General features: G+C 37.8%; 1 protein-coding gene across 1 annotated transcript in view; it reads right to left on the bottom strand.

Annotated features, from left to right (window-relative positions):
* The window catches only part of LOC131426639 (casein kinase I-like), a 44,888-nt gene extending 29,228 nt beyond the window's left edge, over nucleotides 1–15,660 (bottom strand). The window contains exon 1 of the mRNA XM_058589500.1: nucleotides 14,117–15,660. Within this exon, the coding sequence (XP_058445483.1) occupies nucleotides 14,117–14,940 (824 nt within the window). The 5' untranslated portion in view covers nucleotides 14,941–15,660. The remainder of the gene's footprint in view (nucleotides 1–14,116) is intronic.
* Between the last annotated feature and the right edge of the window lie 4,638 nt (nucleotides 15,661–20,298).

The raw sequence follows: 20,298 nt of genomic DNA, 5'->3' as shown, positions 1-20,298 counted from the left end.
GAAAATTGTGTACAAATGGTGCACAGAACGCGGACTGTCACTGAGAAAGATAGCAACAATGGAAGGAGTAAGTGAAAAAGCCGTGCGAAATGCAATCAGGAAGTTCGGTGAGGATAGCACCTTTGAGGATAAACCGACAACGGATCGAAAAAAAAGGTCCTGCTAACCCTCAGTTGGATAAAAGTATGCTGAAGGCGTTCGAGCAAAAGAAGGAGGTTTCAGTTCGAAATGTGGCCAAAAAAGTGGGCACTTCCAAGTCAAATGTTCTTCGTGCTAAAGAACGTTTGAATCTTCGAACCTATAAGAAGCAGAAACAACCAAACCGGAGTTCGAAACAAGAAGCATCGATCAGGCCGAGGGTTCGAAGGCTGTACAATACGATTCTTGCTGAAAATTTGAACTGCATAACCATGGACGACGAAACCTACGTGAAAATCGATTACAAATCCTTGCCGGGACCACAATATGATACGGTGCGAGAAGGGCAAGTGTTAAACCAGTCCGAGACATCGACTGAAGTCGAAAAATTTGGTTAGAAAGTTATGGTCTGGCAAGCAATTTGTAGCTGCGGTAAGATTTCGAAACCCTTCATCACCACTGCTTCAATGAACAGCGAAATATACATCAAGGAATGTTTACAAAAACGACTTCTACCCATGATTCTAAGCCACAAGGAACTTGTTGTCTTCTGGCCAGATCTTGCTTCTCGCCACTACTCGAAATCAACGGTAGAATGGTATACTACCAAAAATGTCACTTTCGTCCCAAAAAAGACATGAATCCACCAAATTGCCCACAACTTCGACCAATTGAGGTATTTTGGGCATTAACAAAGGCACAGTTCGAAAAAGATGTCAAAACTTGTCACCAAGAAGTCTATACGAAATTTAATGAGGAACGTTCGTAAGTAGCAAATGCTGAGAATAATATTCTGTTGTTGTAGTCTAATATTATCAGTATATCGAATAAAATTTGAATATCTAACACTTGTGAATTATTTACAGCGAAATCAAAGTGCGTCCATACTTTCTGGGACAGTCTTTAGTAGCTTAAGGCTGTTGAAATCGGTTCGACCATCTTTTAAAAAAATGAACGATAAAAACAAATCTTCGAAAGGTGCACACATAGGCAAACACAGACATTTTCCAATCTTGTCGAGCTGAGTCAAACGGTATATAACACTAGGGGTTTCCGGAGCTTCGGTCAAAAGTCGGTTTTTCAGCAACTCGTATTACCTTTCTATAAAGAAAGGCAAAAAGTTTCACTTTGGAGACTAACTAAGACTTTTAAGTAGCCTCTCCGTGGTACAAAAATCTAGAAAATAACGCTAGTAACTAGATTTGAACGAAGAATCATTAGACAACAAAATACGTTCGTTTAGTTACGGAAGCTCATATTTTCTTAACAGATAAATAACCCGTATAAATGCATAGACTTGCATTAATGAAGTGCAAGTTGCAGTTGAAACCTGAAAAATTCTAATGCGATATAAAATCCATATGAATCAAACATTATGTCATATGTAGATTGTTATTTTCCAAATTTGTCATATATATCTATATTTCTTCTATGATTATTTTTCAAATATTTTCACTGTGTATCTTAAAAACGTAATGCTATCGAAACTATTTTTCATTGCAGCTCTTCTCATTATTCGAAAGATAAACACTGAGGTCTATGGGGGATATGCACCGCACAAAAAAACGTGTAATTTTTTTAGTTGTTGCCAAATGTCTTCCAAAGTTCATGAAACATCTAGATCTGGTGTTATCTCGATAAAAATTTGTTTTAAAATATCGACTTTGGAGCTTGGAGTTTTGAGATTTCCGAATTCGAATTTTTTTATGCCAAATGTCTAATAAATGCATGAACCGTCGAGATATGGAGTATTCCCAAGAATGGTTTTTCTGTCAGAAAGTTAACATAAAAAAATTTAGATAACACGTAAAAAAACGCAATTCGGAAATCCATGTAAAAAGATGCAATGCAAGTGTGCAATTACCACACCTTTGAAACGTAATTAATGTGTTCTGGGTGCAACACTCAATACAAAGGTCTCAGTATTATACCATGACGAACCAATATGTAAGGTTTCAATTTGAGTTACAGAATTGGTTAATTTTACTTTGTACACCAAATTACAAAGCTACCCGTTTTAAAAATCAAGGTAGAACGCTACGACATTCCGACTAGGGATTTAGTTTCCCATATTTCGTAACTTTGATAATTGACATATGAAGTGAGACAAACAACTGGCGCTGTCTGTAGCCTATTCCGAATTGTTTATGTACACATTGACCTTCCTCGGTATTAAGCATATATTAGAGATTCCTTGCTAGAATTTACAGCAACTAGCATTTGAATTCTCGTATCGGGCCACCGGCATCACTGCTACTGGATCGTGTCTACGCAGGCAGGTAGCGCACATAATGGACGGCACCAGCTGACTGGAAGTGTCCGGCAGGACAGGTCACCAAAGGGGAAAAAAACGTCAGCACACAAATCGTCACCAACGAAGACGACGGGTGCAGATAGCCAGCCAATGACGGGGTGAGCTTAGTGAGTCATTTATGAACGGCCGACCGCACTTCCTCATTACACTGTGTTCGTGTATGTTTTGTGATAGAGGAGCGACGTGTTCCGTCACGTAGCTCAGTTTTGGTCTTTTCTTTTCCCGGCTGAGCCGCTGCTGATTCCGTACTGACATGACAACAAACCGGCGCAAAAGATCCGATGAGCATTTGTAGTGGTGGTGGTGGGTGACTTTCAGGTTTCTTTGTTGTGTTATTGAGGAAAATTAGACACTTTCGAGAAGCCGAATAATTCGAAGCACATTGGAAACTGTTGCGAAATATCTGCGGTTGCTTTGTGTGTTTGCCAGGTATAGAACTTTTCGCCTGCTGCCGGACTACTGCAGAAAGGTCGCAGTAGAACCGTTTTGCGGAGGTCATTAGTCTGAGCAGTATCCGTTTACTTATGCATGTCAGGTCTGTTCGGCAGAAGAAGAAAAAAACGGAACGAACTGGTTATATTGGATAATGTGCGCGCTGCTATTGGTTGGTTGCATCATTCGACAGGTCCCACAAATGCATTTCCAAAATTCGGATTACACAACCGAGATGTGCAATGCCAATAACTTCAACTGAATTGTTTGTTGGCAAAAATGAGAAAATTGTTTTGTTGAAATTTACACCAACTTTTGAGTTGTAGTTGAAGTGTCAGCTAAACGTCAGTCATTTCGTCACTTGCAAGCAGTAGGCCGGTTTCTTGTTTGAAACCAATCAAAGCAATCTTATCGTCGCCTGCCTTTTTGTTGATGATTCAGATCTGGTGAATTTCAAAGTAGAAAAATATGAGATGTTTACAGTTTACAGTTCAGTTTGCTTCGTCAACCAATTTGCCGATAAGAAGGACGTCCAAGCAAATAGCTCTATGTTGCTGTAGATCAGTCTGTTTGCTTCCGGGATTTTCTTCGGATCGGATCGGGCCGTTCAATAAGTTGCCAGCACTGATCGGGAGGTAACACAAAAAAAAACTTGTTCCAATAAATCATTCTCGAATATTAGTCTATCGAATTAAATCTAGCAACCGGTCACTACTTTCTGGCAGTGAATTATCCTTGACATAGTTCCCCTTTTTCGCAATTCTCCTCGGTGTGTTACTATACGAGTTGTTGTAGAGCGGTTACCTACTATTTGCGATACGATTACACCAGCCTGTGACTACACGCACTACTACACACACACACACAGACGCGCACGGTTATCGCATATTGGAAATGCGGGTGCAAACAAAACTGGAAGAAACGATATAAATACCTTCTTCCACCTCTGGTACGGTAGTTGCCGTATTTCACTCGTGTCACTGTGTTGGGATCGGATCAGCACAACGTTGTAGTGATGGTCGGCCAATCCAAAACAAACTTTCGTTCCACAATATACTTTAGAATTCATTCATGTAAAGTTTCAGCACATTTTCCATTTGCAAGGGTTTCGAACAGCGAACACAACTGAAAGTCACAAAATGCTCATATTTTGCCGTGGCTATTACAAAAGGTCACCTAGTAAATCAACGAAAAATCGAATGCAGTGACGACAAGTTGATGGGCATTGGCTGGCAGTAAAAAATAAGTTATTTATAAATTTTGTTTTGGTCCTCTGCTGGGTACCAACACTAATGAGCCGACAAGCCGTTAGTTAATAGGAAAGACTAGAATGTCATGTCCGTTGCAGGTCTGGAGTTTAGGATGCAGTATCGTAGTTTCAATTAAATGTAGCTTTGATTGTATATTCGGGAAAAAGTAAGAGAAGGAGAGTTCCGGTTTCGGAACTGAAATGAAGGGTGTTGATTTTTTTGCCTTTCTCTATAGAAAGGTATTAGAATTGCTGGAAAAACCGACTTTCGAACGGAGCCTCGGAGACCCATAGTGTTATATACCATTCGACTCAGTTCGACGAGATCGGAAAATGTCTGTGTGTATGTGTGTGTGTGTGTGTGTGTGTGTGTGTGTGTGTGTGTGTGTGTGTGTGTGTGTGTGTGTGTGTGTGTGTGTGTGTGTGTGTGTGTGTGTGTGTGTGTGCACTTTTAGAAGATATTTGAACGCGCTCAATTTTCTCAGAGATGGCTGAACCGATTTTAACAAACTTGGGCTCGTTTGAAAGCTACTGTCGGGCCATTGATCAAGTTCGAAGATCAAATGGTTGTGACTTTTGGTTCCAGATATATGATGGTATAAGTGACGTAACCGACAAAACACATTGATTTTTACCGCTCTTATATATAAGGGTGCCAAAATTTTGGGATCATCTCTATTTTCGTTAAACTCTAGTGCTCAAAAGTTTAAGCACCTCGAAAAAAGCCTTCATGCAAAATTTGACCTAAATCGGACATGCTTAAGGGGTGCTGCCCGGTGGTAAAGGTTTGACAATTTTCGATCTTGAAAAAGCACCATAGGAGGGAGTACATGAAATTTCCAAAATCGAAAATTTTTTTTGATGCCAAAACTCTTAAAACTGCATAAAACATCGAAATTTAGTGTCATCTAAAAAAAATTTTTTTTTGAAAAAATCAACCTTTTGGGACTTAGAAAAATTTTCATATATTTTCTAAGTCCCAAAAAGTCGATTTTTTCAAAATTTTTTTTTTTCGAGATGACACTAAATTTCGACGTTTCATGCAATGCTAAGCCTTTTGGCATCAAAAATTTTTTTTCGATTTCGAAAATTTCATGTACTATTTTCACCATAGGGGGGTGATTTTTCAAGATATATGAAAATTCCACTAAGTGGACTAAGAAGGCTTTTTTTTTATTTTAGATTAGCATCACTGATTACAAATAGGCAACGCAAATGTCAAGCACTAGTTTGGAAAAATGATGCTGACTGTGTGACATAAACACTGAAGCATGCTTTTGTGAACTACTCGAATCAATCTGAATCAATTGTTGTCAAAATTAGTGTCCAAAATTATCTAATAAAAGTATGAAACATATTTTCATGAGACTGTTATGAAAGAAGAGAAAGGCATTATCCCACCACTAGGTGGATTAAGAAGGGTTTTTCAACTTTCTTTCACTTGTCATTGACACATTTTTTGCCTTTTTATCAAAAATCTGGTATTAGCTGTTAACTCTAGAGTTCCTCAAGGAAATCATCTTGGACCGTTAATATTTTTACTTTATCTCAACGATTTAAATTGTAATCTATCTTTCGCTGATGACTCCGAACTATTTCATATTATTAAATCTACAACTCATTCAGTTCTTACAGGAAAAATTGAATAAGTTGACGAATTGGTGTTAAAGCTTGTTTCATTTAGAATTGGAACAAACTTTTGCTCATATTGTGGCGCTCCTGGTGGACGGATTCGGAAGTTCTTGGCGCCCACCTGTCGGGAATTTTGTCAGCTTCACGTATGATTTTTGACATTCCGCAAATCTACTGTACTTTGTAAACAATATGGCGCGTTTTCAAACGGCATAAGGAAACATTGACGACGATTCGGAAGACTCAAGCCAATCGTCGGAGTGGAACTGTCGACCGGAAACTGCTTGGTAAGATTTTGAAGACGATTAAGAGGAATCCTAATCTGTCGGACCGTGATTTGGCCAGAAAATTCGGTGCTGACCAAGTTCGACGGGTGTCTTCTGATGGACGATGAAACCTATGTCAAGGCTGACTTCGGGCAAATCCCAGGTCAAAAATTTTACTTGGTAACGGCTCGGGGGGATGTTCCAGCCAAATTTAAATTTCTTTTTGCCGACAAAATTTATAGTTTGGCAGGGCATTTGCAGCTGTGGCAAAAAAAACGAAACTATACCAAAAAGAGTGTCTCTAAAAACGAATTTTGCCGTTCATTCGATCCCACGACCATCCCGTAATGTTTTGGCCAGATTTGGCAAGCTGTCATTACAGCAAAGTCGTTCAAGAATGGTATGCAGAGAAAGGAGTCCAGTTTGTTCCGAAAAACCTTAACCCACCCAATTGCCCCCAGTTCCGCCCTATTGAGAAATACTGGGCAATCATGAAGAGGAGACTCAAGGCAAAGGGAAAGGTTCTCAAAGGCATCAATCAGATGACGACTTGGTGGAATAAGATAGCTAAAACGATGGACGAAGAAGGTGTGCGCCGCCTAATGAGCCGTGTTACAGGAAAAATTCGAGAATTCCTTCGAAACCGTGACGAATAATTTTATCCGCATTTTTTCTTAAAAGTATGAAGAAAACGCTACATTTGTATAAAAAAGATCTTGAATTCAATAATAAATAACCGAAATACAGGCAATTGTCTTTGTTCCAATTCTATCTGAAGCAAGCTTTATATCAACAGAATGGTTTTTGTCTTTCTCTATAGAAAGGTATTAGAATTGTTGGAATACCCGATTTTCGAACGAAGCCTCGGAGACCCATAGTGTTATATATCAATCGACTCCGCTCGACGAGATCGGAAAATGTCCGCGCAAGTTTCAAGGAGATGGCTAAACCGATTTTAACGAGCTTAGGCTCGTTTGAAAGCTACTATTGGGCCATTGATCAAGTTCGAAAATCAAATGGGTGTGACTTTTGGCTCCGGAAATATGATGGTATAAGTGACGTATCCGACAAAACACATCATTTTTATCACTCTAATGCATATAAGGGTGCCAATATTCTGGGATCACCTATAATTTCGTAAAGCGGTAGAGCTCAAAAGTTTAAGCACCTCAGATAAAGTCCCCATGCAAAATTTGAGCTTAATCGGATATGAGCAATGGGTGCTACTCGGCGATCACGGTTTGAAAATTTTCGATCTTGAAAAATCACCATAGTACATGAGAATTGCATAAAACGTCGGAATTTGGTGTCATCACAAACGAATTTTAAAAAAAATCGACTTTCTGGGAGATTTTGAGTCCCAGAAAGATAAAAAAAACATTTTTTTTTCAAAGTTGACACTAAATCTCGACGTTTCATGCAATTCTAAGACTTTTGGCATCAACAAATTTTTTTTCGATTTCGGAAATGTTCTGGTATTGTGTCGTTTGTAGAATTACGTAATGAACCTGTATAAGTCATATTTTTATTCTGTGAATAACAGGCTATCATGGGAATCATCGGAATGCTGTTTAAAATGTGCATTAGATTATTTTCAGACATGCTTACAAATTTCTACAATTTTTTCAAATATGTTGTTAAAGAAAAAAAAATATTTTAGTGAAACTAACAAATCTAGAAAAAAATGTATTTAAAATATTCTAAAATGATCATGCATTTATAAAATGATAAAAAATGCAAGTCGTTCAAACGGTAATACATTGAGGTTATTTTCATGCGGTTTTTTACGCAGATTTAAAAAGTTATCCGGTTTTTTAAAGCAAATCACCAAAGTTACGCGGTTTTTTATAACGCGGATTGCTGAAGTTTCGTAGTCTCAACTCCTAAATACGTTTTATTTTCCATTTTTCAAATTTTTTTGGAAAAAGAAATCTGTTCAAAAGTCGTTTTTTTCCAAAAAAAAAATTTTTTTATCACACCATATCTCAACAGTTCATGCATTTCTAAAACATATATCATCAAAAATAAATTTGTTTTGCGGTTTTTTTCTAAGCGGATTTTCGTAGTTACGCGGTCTCAAACTCTTCAATGACTTAAAAAGTGTTATGGAGACTCCGCTCCATCAGAAACAACAATAAAACGTTGGTTTGCTGACTTCAAACGTGATCGTAGATACACCGATGATGCAGAACGCAGTGGACGTCCAAATGAGGCGGTAACACCAGAAAACATAAAAAAAATATCCACAAAATCGGTTCTGAATAATCAGAAAGTGAAATTTCGTGAGTTAGCTGACATCGTAAAGATATCAAAATAACATGTTTAAATCGGATGCCGCGTTTGCTAACTGCTGACCAAAAACGAGAACGTGTTGATGATTCTGAACAGTGTTTGGCCATGTTTAAACTCAGCAAACCGGAATTTGTGCATCGATATGTGACAATGGATGAAACATGGATTCATCATTTCACTCCGGAATCAAAACGATCGTTATCTGAGTGGACAGCAATTGGTGAATCTCGTCCAAAGCACCCGAAAGCACAAATCGGCCTCGGTATTTTTGGATGTGCGTGGTGTAATGTTCATCGATTATCTTGAGAAAGAAAATACTATTAACAGTGAGTATTATATAGCGTTATTAGAGGGTTTGAAATTCCAGAGGAACGACCGCATATGACAAAGAAAAAATGTTGTTTCATCAAGATAACGCACCGTATCAAAAGTCAATCAAAACAATGGCAAAACTACATGAATTGAGCTTCGAATTGCTTCCACATCCACCGTATTCGCCAGATTTGGCTCCCAGCGACTACTGGTTGTTCGCAGACTTGAAAAAATGCTCGCCGGTAAGAAATTTCTCATGCTGAAACTGAGCCAAAATATAAATCGTTCTACAAAAGTGCTATTGGAAAGTTCGAGCAGCACTGGAATGATTGCGTTGCTCTTGCTAGAGATTACGTAGATGAATAAAGGTAATTTTGAACCAAAAAAGAAGTGTTCTCTTTGCTAGGCCCGGGATTTTTCAGTCCATGTGTTAGAATTAATTACGGATTCAACGGACCCTTTGCCAGCATGTGCCGCGTGTTCAGTCACTGTTTTAGTACTTTTGACTTCCACCTATTACGTTTTGTTATTAAGAAACTCAGTGGCGTCTCGTCCTCATGTACACCTCTTGCACTGCACAACCGGTCAAATTGAAGAGAAGGAATTACTCAGCAAGGTACTGAGATTTGTTGTTCTCTCGGTCATGTTTGGTTCTTCGAGAACTACTATGAACACCTTCAGAAGAGGCTTCAGTAGCTTATGCTTAAGGCAGTTGAAAACAGATTGCTGTCTTAGTTTCAACGTCGAAGTGGTTTTGTTGATGAAGTTATTGACAGATTTTATTGACGTGCAGAGCGTCGAAATAAGTTTAATAAACAATTCTATCCAAAAGTGTATCGTTATTTTAGCGAAAATTAATTCCTCAATCTTTAGTTTTCACTTACAACGAACTGTTACATCTGATATCATACCACATAATCAGTGCACAATCCGTATATTTTGTCACGAGACGCCACTGAAAAAAACTGTTTCTCAGATTGATAATTAGTTCTAGTCTAATCAGTATTAATATAGTTTCAGTCTAATTAGTATTGAAAATATTGAAATAAGTATAAGAAAAATGGGTCATTTGGACAATCGTTATCTGTTGACGCAAAAGATGAGGAGGTTTTATGCCTGTAGGAGAGCAAGTTTGATGGAAATTAACTCCAGTGGACTTTTCCCTACTCCTAAATAAAAACAATTGAACAAAGATAATTTCTGATACGAATTTGAACTCATTCGAGTAGTTTACAAAAGCATACTTCAGCGTTTATGTCACGGATTCGGCCAATTGTGTCGGCCACGGATCATTAAACCAATTGTATCAGCCACAAATATATCTGAAATAATTGTGCAGATAGAAAAAACATAGATTTGTCGGTTACGTAACTTTTACGATAATAGCTCCCAAACCATTTGACCTTCGAACTTGATTACTTGAATGCCAGTGTATGAAATTGCAATCCGTCAATTAGCGATAATTTAAAAAACGGAAACATTGTTCTAAATTTGTGCTCAAAACTGTTGCAATTCTTAAGTTATGATAGTTGCTGACCACACGAACCGATTTCAGCTATACCGGTTCCCAGTTTCGGAAATGATCAAAAACTATAAATCGGAACTCTCTTCATTTTCTCAGAGAAAACTAAATCAAGTTTCACAAACTTAGACTCCAATAGACTTTTGTTCATATCTGACTTCCGATTCCGGAACAACAGGGTGAAATGTGTTTAAAATTTTAAACCTTCATTTGAAGCGAAAATACATAAAACGAAAAATTGCTATAAGCTTGGTTCAAAAATATTTATTAATAGAAAAGTTTATGCTAGTGTATGCCCAAAAGTTCATGTTCTTATTCAAAATTCAAAGAAATTATTTGAAGAATACGTTAGTAATATATATGAGAACCAGAGTTTATTGAGAAAGGCATCATTACGCTACTAGGTTGATTAAAACAGGTATTATGAACTTCCATATTATTTTAACATGAAAAAAAACCGTCATCGTTTTTTACTGGAAGCGTATGGTGAGCATGCTCAAGCTGAGCTCTAGTGTCGGACGTGATATGCACGGTTCAGAAGATTCGGAAAACGAAAAACGAACCGGAGCGCCACCCAAATTTGAAAACGAAGTATTGAAGGTATTGCTCGATCAAGACCCGTTACTCAGCCAGCTATTCGCCAACGATTACCAGCAATGGTAATGATCGGAAAGGTGGGTAATTGGGTGCCGTATGAGTTGAAGCCAATGAACGTCGTATGCCATTTCTTCAAGTGTGAACAACTGCTCTAATGGCGCAACAGCACAAGTTTTGTGAATCGAACTGTTACTGGCGATGAAAAGTGACAATCCGAAATTTTGGACAACGTAAGGATACCCCGGTCGTTCACAGTATTCATGGTTTGAAGGTTATCTGTATATAATGGGCCATGCTGAACTGCTGCAAGCGAGTGACAGAATCACGGGAGAGGTCTACCAGCGGCAATTGATGCGTTTGAGTTGAGCATTGCAAGAAAAACGGTCACAATACACCGATAGACACGGAAAAAGTAATTTGCAACATGACAATGCTTTCCCACAAACTGCACAACCGATAAAAACATACTTAGAATCGCTCAAATGGGAAGTCCTACCTCACCCGCCGTATAGCGCAGATATTGCTCCTTCCGATTACTATTTGTTCCGGTCGATGCAGGTTGGTCTGTCTGAGCAACACTTCATCAATGATAATTTAGTCAAAATACAAATCTATTCGCAGATTCGGAGATCCGAGAAGTTCCCGAAACCTACTGTCGAAAATAATTTCATGAAAGTGTGGAATTAGACACTGTTCGTGATTTATTGACTTATTGACGTCAACGATACGTGAACTTTGCAGCTTCCCGAAGAATGGTAGTGGTGAGATTCTACTCCAGGAATGGATGGAAGTGTGTCCGATCTACAAAAAGGGTAATAAGCTTGACTGTTGCAACTACCGCGCAATCACATTGCTGGACGCCGCCGACAAGGTACTCTCTCAAATCTTTTGCCGTCGTCTATCACCAATAGTTAAGGAATTCGTTGGTTCGAATCAAACGGGATTTACTGCGGCCTGTACCACTACCGATCACCTATTCGCAATATAACAAGTACTCCAGAAGTGTCGTGAATACAGCGTACCAACGTATCACCTATTCATTGACTTCAAAGTGACATACGACACAATCGATCAAGAACAGCTGACCGGATAAACTGACGCGATTGGTCAAAGCAACGATGGATAGAGTAATGTGCTACGTCCGAGTATCTGGGACACACTCGAGTCCCTCGAGAATCTCGCAGAGGTCAACGGCAAGGTGATGAACTCTCTTGTATCTTGTTCAACATTGCCTTGGAAGGTGTGATTTGAAGAGCGATGATCGACACCAGTAGTACGATCTTCCGAAAGTCCGCACAGTTTTTCGGCTTCACGAACGACGTTGATATTGTGACACGTAACTTTGAACAGACGATGAAAGTATACATTGGACTGAAAGCTGAAACTAGTCGTATCGAAGAACATTTCAAAGAACCGTTCAGTACTGCTGAGTTCTATTGAAACTCTTAATTTAGGGTCGTTCGTTCGTTCTTTCGATAGTTGGTATGTTTGGTATTAGTTTTGTAAGGTTAAGCGAGCGGTCTCTTGAATTTGAACTGAGGTTTCGTTATGAAGCTTTCTCATAAGAGAACTATCCTTCTCAAAACAGAACTATTGATCATTCATTCATTCATTCAAAAGAACTAATTCTTTCGGAACGTTTGCGAACGAATTGCCCATCTCTAAGCCACAGACCTTCTGCGTGATGCAAAGTCTCAAACGCTCATGTTATGCTCTCTTTCGCTTTTCGGACGTCGTGGCGATCAGTCGCCTTCAACTAGCAGCAGCAAAAATAGAACTTCTAGGCATCTAAATTATTCAAACCACTTTCGAAACAGAACTCGCATCATCCAAGCCTTCTTTGCGCTATAACAAGAAATCAGATGAGCATTCTTGTTACACTCGCAAATTTAATGGGCAATTTTCAATCTTAGAAATACGACTATTGTTGCAAAACGCAAAAGCAGTTTTCTTCGCAGTCGTTGAGCGGAAATTCAAAAAAGAAATATCAGTTTGTTTGGAACATATTTCTAAACCAACTGATTTTTTTTTCTTGAAGATTCATCAAACAGTAACGGAGGAAACTGCTTTAGCGTTTTTCAACAATGGCTGTTGTCCTCTGAGATTGCAAGTAGAACCATAAGTTCGATCCATGTTTGAACAGGGTATGAAGAAGTATCTGGTTCGATCCAATGTTCGTCCGGCTATGGCTTTTCTGTTCCATAAGACTCACGATTACGATTTGTTTTTATCGGAAATTACATTGCTTATTTTAGTCATAGAAGAATTCTCCGTGATATTTGAATCCATTTGATGCAAAAACCGCATTGTAGCGGGGCAGATCGATTGAGATAGAACAAACGCACACACAAACCCGAAGTTCCATTGGATACAGTTCAACAATGCCCCGAGAGGCTCAATACAGCGTTTGGTCCGAGCCGGACGATTGAACAACAAATGTGCCGACTCGTCAGGTATATTGGAGGTAATCAATGATCAATTTTGAGATATGAAATGAAAGGACTTTGAGGTTCTTCAAATGTTTTGGAGCAGGCTAGTCTAGCGCAAACCGAGAAATGGAGAAGCCGATATAGTTAACTGCCCACAAATTCCTATCTCATGCCACCCCGTGAGGCGTTAACAGTAGAATGAGAGGGTGCGAAGTGGTTTGTATGTAATCACTCATTAACCCCTTAATATGATTTTAAATTATTAATTTATCCACAATTTAGTCCACTTGTTTTATTCAAAAAACTGAATTATTGGCAAGATCGGCAAATGTTGATCGTATAAACAAAACTGAAAAACATAAACTAAATACGCGATTGCTTGTATTCGTGCAGTCAGACTTTCCATCTTTTCATTGTAAGGGATCAAAAGTTTGTCTGTAATGTTTGAATCCATTTGATACAAACATTGCTTTCAGGCGGGGCTGGTCGTTGGAACGGTGACATCGGAACAAGATTCGTTCTGTATACGAAATGGTTCATTGGAATTCGATTGAATCAACACATTTCTGAGTCCTGAACTAAAGTTATTTACATGTATAAACAAAACACATGGAAACTTTTTTTTTCTGTAAACCACTGCCAGTCAGTGGGGGCTCAAACTAACACACACAGGAAAAATTGTTCAAAAGACCATTTGATATAAATGTATTCCAAAGTCATTATACTCAACTTGTTCGCAAAGAGCTTAGAAACTTTAGATTCGACTCAATCAAAAATTGATAGATTTGTAAATTCTTGTCCAAATTTCTCATAAACATTATTTTATTCTAATTTATTCTGGACCATTGAAAAATAAGAGAAACAAAAATCGTGGCGCTCCCACAAAAGTAGGCCTAATAAAATGGATCAATCTGCTCCGTATCGGGTACTTACCTAAACAATTGTCTCAGATACATATAGTCCGGTCCTTCGTCGAACCGCAAACTGCGACAGTAGTTGAGATACATCGCAAACTCCGCCGGGAAACCCTTGCAGAGCAGCTCGATCGGGGTGGACATCTTCTTCTCGGAGATCTTTTCATACTTCTGTTTCTTGTTGGTCGCCTTCAGTCCCTGCCACGGTAGCGAGCCCCGGTTGAAGTACATCATCACGTAACCGAGCGATTCCATGTCGTCCCGACGACTCTGTTCGATTCCGAGGTGGGCATTGATCGAGGCGTAACGAGCCGTACCCGTTAGGTTTTTGTCTTCCCGATACAAGATGTGAACACGCGACCGGAAATCTCGATACTTTTTCGCTAGTCCGAAATCGATCATGAACAGTTTATTACAGTGTCGACCGATACCCATCAGAAAGTTGTCCGGTTTGATGTCCCGGTGGATGAAGTTTTTCATATGGAGGAATTCTAGACGACCAATCATCTGATCGACCAGCATGAGTACCGTTTTGATCGTGAAATGGCGACTACAGAAGTTGAACAAGTCTTCCAGCGAGGGCCCTAGTAAATCCATCACCAGCACATTGTAATTCCGTTCTTGGCCAAAGTAACGGATGTGTGGAATACCGATACCACCCATCAGTACCTTGTACAGCTTGTATTCGTACATTAGCTGTGGATGCCGTGCTGTCAGACTTTCCATCTTGAGTGCCACTTCTTCTCCATTGGTTATGTTGATTCCGAGGTAAATGTCACCGAATGAGCCGGATCCAATTTTCCGAATGATCCGGTACTTTCCAGCCACAATGAACTCGTTCATTTTGAATCACTTTTTTTCCAACTCGACGTTTATTTACTACTTCTCTTACAGAGGATGCACCAATTTTTGTTTGGTGGCCTTTTTAATCCGGAGGATCCTCCACCGAAACAAACCACAAAAATGCTTCGAAAACTTTTCAATTCTTCCTCTTTTGCGTATTCACTGCATTCAGGCACAAAATATCAAAAATTTTCTTCCCCTTGTCGTGTTTCAGCGATTTTTTTTTCACCAGAAACTCCGTCAGGCAATCGAGGACGGGGCAGAGAAAATCTTAAGAGGAAGAAAAAACGAAACGAAAAAAAAAACCTTCAAACGGCAGAGCACTTCTGCCCTTCTCCTCCTTCCTGGTCAACACTTGCTAGCTTGCTTGCACCGTTGGCTGCTGCTTCTTGACTACGTTGGCGTGAGTGAGACAGAGAGGGAGGAGGAAGGTTCGGAACCGAAATCCGTAATTCTCGCCCTTTCCGGCCCGATTGCACTCCCGAAACGGACGACGTGGCCACCGTGCTCGACAACGGAATTACTTTTCGCGAGTGGGAACGATGGAAAATTGCACTTTTCCACCACGGAAAACCGAAAATTTTCGTTCGAAAAGCACACACGCACTCTCCACACTCGCGTTTTTTCTTTCTTCGCCGTGTGCTCACTCTAGTATTCAGACTGTTCAGTACAGCTCACAAATCGTCGTCGTTTTCTTTCTTCTGCAATCCAAAATCTCTCTCGCTGACGACGGCGACGGGAGAGAATTGATCAGGTCAATCGTCAGGGTAACTGCAGGTACTGTGCACCGAAAGACAATGCTTGGTTGTGTTGAGGTACACTTACGTCATTATACAGCAGGTATGTACAAGAAAACTGTCCGCATTTGTTTAGTGTTTGTAGCTTGTTCGGGGTGACCGTGCGCTATATCGACCCCCTTGACCCAAGATGGCTTCCAAAGATTGCTGTCAAGAAAATCTTCGTTTACGGATTAGCAATCAAGCTAGCTGCGATTAAAAGTGAGAGAGCTGCTGAATAATGTTACGGAGCGACAGTTTACTGTTAGGTCAACTTTGGCATTAGGACAACTAACGGTTAACGGGGGACAATTTTTATTTGAGATAATAAAACTGCGAAAAGCAGGAAAAGTAATGTTTTACTTAATTTTAAATCATTGAAAAACTGCGATGTATATTTTGAATTGGGTTTTAATTCCTATTTACGAATTATCATATATTTTCCTATCAATATTTGATGATTCGATGAATTTTGATTAGTTTTTAAACGTATGCAAATTTTTCCACCTTTCTCCTGTTCCTGTTTTATTAAAATCAATAGAATAATCAATCCTTTCATATACCACTTCCAGTAGTAAAAAATTGGAAACAATAAAAATATGAAAAATATGTGTAGCCCTTTTCTCCTACCAATTAAATAGTTCTAAAGATTGAGATTTTCACTTAATCAAAATTTCAAGATTAAACTGTTTATTTTTAAAACATTTTTTAGAACGGCCTATAAGCCACCTGTCACTTCCACTTTCGAAAGAAATTGCAAGCGAGCTATGAAAGATAGAGTATTAAATTTAACACCAGACGAAAGAGAAAATTTTTCTCTGTCGTTTACTATTATGACTTACTCTCAGCGAGTGCCGAGTCATTCGAAATTACTCTTCAAAATGAATGTTGATGGATGGCTTATTGGCCGTTCTCAAAAAAAGGCGTGATTTATACAATGGAATGAGAAACTCAATTTCTTTTCTATTGCAAAATTCTCCTTTTTTGGAAAAACAGCTCAGTTCCAATTAAATAAACCAAAAGTTAGCAAAACGCATTCAGCATTAAATTGGGTGGAAAACCAAATATTGAGTAGACATGAAGACAAACATTTGAAAAGATGTTATATGTAAATTGCATTTACTTTTTTTTATCATGTCGTTTATTTATATCTGGCTACAACTAAGTTTCGATCGTTCGTCGGGCACATTTACTTAATTATGACACTCTCGACTTCCCAACCTCTTCACAAAGAATGATGGATGTGATTATTATCTTTCGATCTGTACTGCAGGTGAGGATGCAATGACATTTTTTTTCTAAAATCTGTGTTCTAATAAAAAATTAGTCTGTGCATTCTACTCATAGCAAAACATAGCAGTTCGGAATCATTTTGGTGACAAGAAAGTGGTCTTACCACTTTCAAACCCTCTATAGGACGTTTTCACTGCGTTTTCTCTAGCAATTTGAAGATTTTTAGTAGCTCACTGCCTGTCTGTCATCGATTTCGGAAATCTGTGCCGTTTTTAAAATCTGTGCAACATATCACTTAGATTTTTTCCCGAATCTCGGCAATACTTTGCCGAGATTTGAACAGACGAGTGCTTGGCAAATATCAAAACTTTTTATTTTCCGAGATTTCCAATTTCGAGAAGAGTAATAATTACTGAGTCTTCGTCGCTTTTGGAAAGAAATTATAGGCCGAGATTTTAAGCAGTTGATTGAAATGAATTTATTATAATGATTTAGAACCTGTTTGATGCACAATCCAGTAAGAGTTACGTGATTGATAAATAAAATGTAGTGTCGTGTTCATATCACATTCACCTACCAGTTCATATAACATTTAGAGATCAGAGAATTGTTATTGTAAATATTGGTTGAAGTCACATGAAGATTTTCTCAGTTTTTCATTTAAATTAATAGGATTCTTATCATAAAAAAAACATTTAATTCTGAAAAAAAGCATAGAAGTTAAGCAACCAGCAACCGATAACATCGTGGGAGTGGATTTGTAAGGTTGACAAAACCGGTGTAGTTGACATATTAATTAAAATCAAAATTGTAATTTTGTTTATTTCGTAGTAAAAATGTTAACTAAAAAATTTCTCGCGAGTTTTCAAACTATCTAATATCTATTCATTTTAGAGGACAAACTATCTATTATTTCAAGAGGATGCTCGCATAACATACGTTTTCGGGACGTAAAATATTCAATTTGACATTTGAAACTGTTTAACGTGATTTTTAAAGTAAATTGAACGTGAATTTTTATTTGAGTGCTGTATAAAGTAATACCTAGAGAAATATCTCGGTTGATATTTAAAATGGCCATAAGAGCAAGTGACAGTTTCTCTTTGAATAATTTCTTATCGTGCAACTCTTTGTATGAAATGATACCCGAAACCTTCGATTTCCAAACAGAATTGTAAAATCTACAGCCCTTTGAAAATGAAACCGAGATATCCCAAGTAACATTTTTATTAATAATAAATACTTGTAGCGGTCTTCAATTCTGCATAATAAATCTTGCAATAAAACTTTAACTTCACGAAAGCGTTCTGAAAACCACTATAAGCGCATATTCCTGCCAAGTACATTGTTTTTCATTAGGTTCATAAAGCATAGTGAAGAATCAGCATAAAATTTATTATTATTTATTTATATTGCGAAGAAAATTTATTCATCAATTCTGTTTTGTTGCTTCAAAACTTGTGCATACAAACTTAGAAAATTTTGCAGTATTCGGTAATTTTTTTTATCGAATTATCGACAGCTGAACGTACGGTAATCAGTTCGGTAACTTTCGGATTTCAAAAACCAACACAAATTCACAAAAACGAATGAAGAAAATGATTTGATTACACGAAAAATTTAAAAAGTGTCGAATGTCCGGGCTGACCGGAATTATGAGCGCCTTTCTAAACACTGCACAATCCGTCGAGTCCACCAGAAATTACCCTTGAACGATTTGTGTTGGCAGCAAGTGGACAAGTGATACAAAATTATTTTCTGCCTATAAGTAGAAAAAAAGTTTTTAATGGCTCTAAAGTTTTAAAAACTTTAGCACCTGTACCTCAATCCATTCGATCCATTCTTCAAAAAAAAAATTCGTTTGATTAATAAAAAGACGCTTACTGAATATTTAACTGTTTGACAGTTAGTTTCATGACAATCAGTTTTCACAGAAGTTCGGTTGTTAGAAGATAACTTTACCAAACGGACAGTATGATTTTTACCGTACTCGGCAACTATTCAGATTTACCGTATCAATTGTATATATATTTACATAATTCTGGAATGAAAATTTACGTAAAACTGATCGTCCGGTAAAATTTTTTTCATAATTATTGTAAAATCAAACTTATATACCAAAATATCTGTCATTTCTATAGATTACCGAAAGTTCTCGTCAAAAATATTACCGAACAAATGAATTAAATCTTAGTGTGTACGATCTGAAAATGAGTAATAAAAGTCTATCGTATTTATGTATAGATGATATAGAACATAATTCAAATCGCCAAACAACAAATGGGTCATAAATGTACTTTAGAACCATCAATTTTTCTCTCAGTGAGAATGTAATCCAATGAACACTGTTCATCATTACCGTTGTTGAATCCGTGTGTTAAATTGGTGACTACATGGAACTAGTAGCGGATGAGGATTATGAATGTCATTTTAAATGATGACTAAGTAATGATATTCCCAATTTGTATGGAGAATTATTTATTACTACCTTTACAAGTTCATTAAAAATGACATTATTTTCTAGTAATAATGATAAAGCGACCCTTACACTTTTAGTGATCGTGCAAGGGTCCCTAGTGAACTCAGTGACATCAATGAAAGAGAATGATGAGTCGTCGTCCTTCCGGAAAGTAGGTAAACCATAGACATTTTCTCTTCTCCTTATGCTCTATTCTTCCCTGATGTGCCGGCAATGATGGCTACCATGTTGTTGAGATGATCAGTTTGAGCTGGAATGGTTTCAATTCCAAAAACTATTTCCTAAGCAAATCTTATGAGTCAGTTAACAGAATACATGATGCTGTCAGTGTGTAATCCGCCAAGACCATAGGCTTTTTGGATGTAAGGCTACTGTAAAGGACAGCTCTATAAGCTAATTTTATTAATTTATTAGATGAAGTAAAAGGTTTGAGACGGTAATATAATAGTTGTGGCTCTTTAAAAACATTGATATTTTATAAATTGGTATTTTGTATTTTGGACTCTTGGTGAATTGAAAAAAGTTGTTATCAAATTAATGAAACAATCACTGAAATTCGTCAAATGTTTTGTTTACTGATCAGCGACACTGATCAAACTTCGTACAAACTTTCGGATTCATTACTCAATTTGTTGAGTATCTGCGGTTTGTATTATTTGAGTCAGTATATCTAAGCGTGTATATCGTGATACCACTGACCCTGACGTTTCATATTGACAATCCATTACGGACAGCTGTCAAGCAGAGATGCCATTTATACAGATTTATCTGTATTATACAGATTTATACATACGCATACAGATTTAATACAGAGTACAGATTTTATACAGATTTTCTAAATTTTATTCAGATTTATACAGATGTCACAAA

Source organism: Malaya genurostris, chromosome 1 (assembly GCF_030247185.1).
Source record: "Malaya genurostris strain Urasoe2022 chromosome 1, Malgen_1.1, whole genome shotgun sequence".
NCBI lineage: Eukaryota > Metazoa > Arthropoda > Insecta > Diptera > Culicidae > Malaya > Malaya genurostris.
This window is presented reverse-complemented; position numbering and strand designations above follow the sequence as displayed.